At 42.5% G+C, this 6,509-nt stretch overlaps 1 protein-coding gene across 1 annotated transcript in view; it reads left to right on the forward strand.

Annotated features, from left to right (window-relative positions):
• LOC116681751 (caseinolytic peptidase B protein homolog) overlaps positions 1-6,509 on the forward strand; it is a gene marked incomplete at its 5' end in the record, with an annotated part of 30,832 nt that continues 24,323 nt past the window's right edge. The window contains 3 exon segments of the mRNA XM_032509674.1: positions 1-799; positions 1,077-1,128; positions 4,850-4,936. Of these exon segments, the coding sequence (XP_032365565.1) occupies positions 343-799; positions 1,077-1,128; positions 4,850-4,936 (596 nt within the window).

Consider the following 6,509-nt stretch of genomic DNA (forward strand, 5'->3'; position numbering starts at 1 on the left):
TAAATATAATAAAACGTCTCTGTTTTAACTTGGTTTAAGCGAACACGGAAGTATGTAACAGATACAAGTCTCGCCATAAAGCACATGACACAGACGTTTCCAGTGAAACAACATTTCCCAAAATGCATTGCCCGTTCTGGTGACATCCACGCTACGATGAAGTGATCGAAGCGGTTGTTGTCGTCCCCATGGTTGTGAGAAGCGGCCTGGAAATTGAGGCATAACGGCTGTTACGTCGGAATCAACGCGGTGTCCCCGGCCCGTAGGGGATCCGTTTCCCTCTGGAATTACTGCGAGCCTTAAGGTTTCATCACCTGCTTTGTTTTTGGTGAGTTCATCGCCATGTTATCATCCGTTCCCACCAGGCTAATTGCCCGAAGGTCGCGCAGCCTGTCACCGTGCAGCCGCGTGCTCCAGACCAGCGCAAGCGGTGCCGCATGCCAGGGCATCCGCGAGACACCGGCAGAGGTGCACCGCAACCCCATCGTGTCCACCTCTCGGGTCTCTAGAAAGGGGATTTTAGCCGAGGAGACCGCTGGTACCCGTGTGAAACAGGCGGTGCAGTACCACCACCTCGCCCCTAGATGGCTGTCCAACCTGGAGAACCGCCGCGGCTCATGGGCGGCTTTGGCCAGCAGAGGGCGGAACAACAATCAGTACTGGGAGGAGAGCGGCCAGCGGGACGGAGGTGATGACCGGGGGACAGGTGGAGGAGCCAGCCGGGCAGGAGTGGCCTCTGCCGGTGTGCTGTCTGCTGCAGCCGTGGCGTTATGCCTGAAGAAAGATACTGATAACAAAGGTAGACGTTGTCAGCCATCAGTCATTGTGTTGTCTGATTTAGTATATATTTTTTGTCTATTAGTAATCAGGCACTTTACATATTATTGTAAATGGATAATGTTGAGGGCCAGCAACCTTTGCACATTTTCACAAAATACACAAACATTTTCATAGTTGTCAATTAAGTTGGATTTGACTGTAAAAAAACAATACAGTCATATCCCTAATATGCTAATGTTTACTTGAGTTTATTCTTCTTGTGTAATGTTTTCTGTTTCTGTTATTGCAATAACAAGGTGATGCACTTCTGGAGGCAGCAAGGACCAATAACTCTGAAGATGTGGCCAGGTAACATACACACACAGTGTCAATAGTCTAGTCATCATGCTAGAGAACAGCAGATACTACCTTTAATATGTCACGATGGCAGTGGACTGTGTGAGGATAAAAATACCAACAAATGGTTTTGAGCTGAATTTGTAATTTAGGATGCTTTGGACAAAGCTCAATTTGGGGACGCATCCATTAGGCTAGATGAATATTAGTTGAAATTGATGGCTGAGGTGGAGCCATAGTATTCATGGTTTAAAAGGAACGGAGAAACTACCTGGGTGGATTTGTTCTTGTTAGCTCAAATTTAGAAAGATACAGCAATTCCTGTTATCTCTATTTTTTGAGGTAAAATGAGTTGGGAATCAGTAGAGGTTGTTAATATTGATGTAACATCACTAATGCCATGCCTTATTAGATAGTGTTTTGTAATATGTAATTGTTAAATTTTGCAATTTATGTGGCTGTGCTAAATTTAAATGTAGTCAGAAACCATATCTCCTGCCACTAATGTTTAATAGTATATACATATCAAGGTATTGAGGCTACTAGTGTAATAAATGAATTTTATCTATCTCAGTTTGCACTACATTTAACTCTATTTAGTTGAATAAAGACACTATAAGTTGTTCCATCCCCGGTGATCTTTGCAGTATGTCACTGTCAACATAATAATAATGATAATAATAATTCATTACATTTATATAGCGCTTTATCATAGACACTCAAACCTTCTAACACCACCAATGTGTAGCACCCACCTGCCTTATGATGCCAGACGCTCACCACACATCAGCTTGGTAGAGAGGGAGGGGAATATATTTTCAGTGGTGGGGAAAACCAGAGTACCTGGAGAAAACCCACGCAAACTCTATACAGAAAGGTCTGGGACGACCAGAGTTTGAACCTGGTATCTTCTTCCTGTGAGGCCACGGTACTAACCGTTGGGCCAGCTTGTTGCCTGTAAGCAATAATTAGAAAGTAGAGAGCCGTTCTTTTCTTGTGAGATATTGTTAGTTTATGGTGAGGTATTTTTTTTGTCCCCACTGCTCTTGTAAATTATCCATCATCTTCTGCTCTTTAATGTTGATTAATGAAATGAAATTACAGATTGTCTGCTGAGGCCAGTTTGTAAAACAGCTAGGACCATCTGCAGTTTTGAAAAAACTCATATCATTTGTAGTTGTTGTACCACCAATAGCCACCAGGTGGAAGGAGAGGTGTGTGTGTGTGTGTGTGTGTGTGTGTGTGTGTGTGTGTGTGTGTGTGGTGTGTGTGGTGTGTGTGTGTGTGTGTGTGTGTGTGTGTGTGTGTGTGTGTGTGTGTGTGTGTGTGTGTGTGTGTGTGGTGTGTGTGTGAAGTTTTTGCTTGGACGCCATACCAAAGACCTGAAATATATATTAGTGCCTTTTGGTTACATACAGTAAAACACATGGTGCCTTACATTGGTAAATAATTGGATTCCCTGCTTTCAGTCATGCTGCTCACCTCTGTGCAATAATCATGTTAATGTGTGTTAAATCAGTGCTTATGTGTGTATAGTGTGTGGTTGGTATTTGTCAGTGTATATGAGTGCATGGGTTTATCCATGTATGTCTCCCATTTGCTGGCTTGGGTTACCTGTGTTCCCATGTGGCAGATGGTGTAGGTGAGAGTGCAGTGAGACAGTCAGCACATCACAGATGTGTTAAGTGCTTTGGTTTAGTTTATAGAAGTGGTAGAGTGTTGGGGGGGGGGGGGGGGGGGGGGGGGGGGGTGGGGGGGGGGGGGGGGGGGGGGGGGGGGGGGGGGGGGTCTGCTGAGAGGCAGTGGAGTGAATGGTGGTCTCGTTTTCATTTTATAAAAGCAGTTGTGCTGTGGTGAATCACAATGGAATTTTGAGATAACAGTGTAATGTTGAAAGGTGCGTATAAAGTTCATGTGCCATCATGTGACCCAGGCTTGACCATAAAAAGCAAGTTCCACTGAGAAGGGTTTAAGTAGGCTGATAAAGATGCTGAAAATGTAGGGATGGAAGCTGCTGTTAGTTCATATATTGTGCTCGCATTCAGTATTTTCAGATTTGAGTTTGAGTTTAATTGCAGCCTAGCTTATGAAACAGCATTTTGCCTCTGTGATCCCATAGCTCACAATAAAACCCACATTAAAGATTTTCTTAGGTTGGTATACCGGTTTCATTTCAGGATTTACCCATATTCTTGATGCTCTGTTGTCTTTCTTTGCCGTATTGGTATGGCAACTTTGGCTGGACAATATCCAAGTTTCATTAACAGGGCAGGTTTGCCAGATACATCAGTCAAACACCTGTACAGCAAATTAAGGCTGCACAACTAATCATAATGTTGTTAAAATTACACTATGAACTAGTGCATTATCCAAACCGCAGGGGGGTGCAATATTTTTGAATGGCAAAATATGTGTCAAACCATTCTGAATTAAGTATTGTGGTGCTGCAGACTAGAGCTGAAGATCTTTGGCCAAATAAAATTAAGACCGAACCGTTTGGATCCCGTCGGGTTTGGTCTTATTTTTGATCATTTTACACAGCCTCGGGCCAGACTCGGGCTTGCACTCCTCTGACGATTACTTTTTGGTTGTACCAGCAAAGAACGTTAGTCATGAATAAAGGATGTTAATAAATGTATAAATGACTCATTCTTGACAAAAGGCAAAAGAGCTGTGTGCGTGCACGCATTTGAATAATGTTGGGCTCTAAACGGGTTCAGGCTTTTAAAAAAGCTGTCAATCAAAATGTACTTGTCGGGCTCGGGCCATGTCGGGCCCAACTTTTAAGGCCCGATTTCAGCTCTACTGCAGACACATCCTGGCCTACAAATCATATCCTACAGGCTAAAGAAAAGTCTTTTGTTTGTTCAATTTTTCAATATTTTTCAATGAAAATGAGAATGATAGAAAAATGATTATTCCCTCCAATGTCGTGAATCAGATCGCAATTATATATTTTCCTCGTACTGTGCAGCCCTACAGCAAATAACCAAAAATGGCTTAAATGGTACTGTAAGCATAGTGTCACCTCTGTGTGGAGAGATGACAGCTCAGTGAGCCGCCTCATTTAGATGTTTGACATGCTTGACTGAAACCCTTCTCATGGAGCACAGTGCACAGCTCATGTATTTGTGAAATACATGAGCTCTGACTTCCCCCTTCTTTAACTTTGCCTTCTGGTAAAAATAAGGTACGAAGAGCTTCTCAGTTTGACTGAATCCGCACTGCACCCTGACAAGCTCAGATGTAGCTGAAGTGGTGAGCCTTTCTCTCTGCCCAAACCCTGATGCTGCATGCAGACAAGGCAGTGAAAACGGAGCCAGAGGCCACGATGTTGACTGTAAACACACACACTGTCTGTCTGCTGAGCACATGAGACGACAGACGGATCACTTACACACACACACACACACACACACACACACACACACACACACACACACACACACACACACACACACACACACACCGTGCCACTCCAGTACCTGGTGTCATACCCTCGAGCAGAAAACTTAACACACACCTGGCTTACAGACACAGACACATTAACTGGTCAATGAACAAGTGTGTGTGGATTCAGATAAAGACTAAGATATCAAGAACTGGTTTCATGGTGGTGAGCATCATTATATCTCCGTATGTGTGTATTTATAACAAGACCATATGGACACATTCAGACACCCTCTACTATATGTTGATCTTAAATTATTACTTTTCTTTTTTTCAACATCAGGCTGGTTAAAGAGGGCGTCGACCCTAACCACCGCCACCGTCTGGGTTGGACCGCTCTCATGGTGGCTGCCATCAACCGACAGCACAGGTCTGTGTGTGTTTTTATCCAACTGAACCCACTGAATAAATGATGTGTTTTACAGTTCTGAGATGCCCTCCCTGGTAACAGTAATGTAGTGTCTTGGTAGCACGCATCTGTCTGCATGAGTTAGTGTGTGAGCATATGTCATCCATGTCCCTGCTCTAGTTGCTATAGTAGGTCTCCAGTAGTGCGAAGTGTGACTTTCAGACTGACAGACGGCCTTTACCCGTTCCCCCATCTCTCTGTCCAACAAATTAAATTAGCCTCCTGGCCCCCAGAACACACACAGCACAGAGAGGGGCCGAGGTTAAGACCGGGCCAAATCCAATTTACAGTGCTTTTTTTTCCCTGTGTCGTCACTTTTTTTGTTTAAGGGCCTTCTGTGCCTGTGAGAAGCACAAGGTAAAATTTGAATATGAAAATGGCTTAAAATTCTTACTTACTGCTCACTTTAAAGCTTAGGGTTACAGGTGCTCCCTCCTCAAGTACTTAAGATATTTTGAATTAATGTCGCAAACGTGGGCCAAGTTAAAGTTAGATTTTCTTGTGTAATGTAGTGTTTCTGCTGAAGTGTATCATTTGTGTTAATTTCAAAGTTTCAATCATTTATTTTCTATATTTTATAGTAATGGGTTCTAATAAAATATTTCTGTAAAGTTGTTGAAGTGAAGTGATGAAGCACTTTCTTTATGAAATTTTTGTTGACAATTTTTCAGTTAAGTTTGTCATTTATCAAGAAAAATTTGATCATTTGCTTCTTCTACATGATTGTAAATGAGACCTCTTTTAAATTCTTAAACAAAATAAGGGATTTGTAGACATCACATTGGGATCTAAGACATGATCACGATGATCATTTTATAGACAATAATCAATCAATAATTGTTGATAATTGATAGTTGCATACTCTTCTACTCGCAGTCTGGTCTGTAACTCATCCTCAGGCACAAATATAATCATATGCTTTGATTATTTCAGTTTATGGTGATGTTTAAGCTACAGTATGTCTACATATGTACATGATGTGTGCTGAGTGATTTTTTTTTATTTGTTTTTGGTGTGTAACATTGATGTATGTAATGTGTTTTTTGATACAAATTTAGTTGTATGTATGTTTATGTCTGTATGCACTGCTTTTTTGTGTGTGTGACACTGCCTTGTGTTTGTGTGTGTGTGTGTGTGTTATGAGTGCTATAACTCAGCGAAGCAGTGACACTCCTCTGTGTTTAATCCCGTCTTCCAACCCCCCAGTGAGCCGTCACTGCTGCAGGGAAGACAGAACATCGGTTCACACACATCAGTCACACATGTCTCACACACACACGCTCATATCCACACGCACGCAAGTGAGGATGCATGTGTGGTTGCACGCACAAAAATACACACACAGACAGACAAGGGGAGTTTATACCAAATATCTTACAGGCCAACTGCCTATTACTCAGTCACACACAACTTTATTTGCAGCCGTTAAGTGAAAACACAGGGAACATTACTCATGAACAAGGTCTAGCCTGTAGCTAGAATGTCAGCATGACTCTTATTGTTGTTCAATAACCCCCTTCCACACACACACACA

This window comes from Etheostoma spectabile, chromosome 3 (genome assembly GCF_008692095.1).
Source record: "Etheostoma spectabile isolate EspeVRDwgs_2016 chromosome 3, UIUC_Espe_1.0, whole genome shotgun sequence".
Classification (NCBI taxonomy): Eukaryota; Metazoa; Chordata; class Actinopteri; order Perciformes; family Percidae; genus Etheostoma; species Etheostoma spectabile.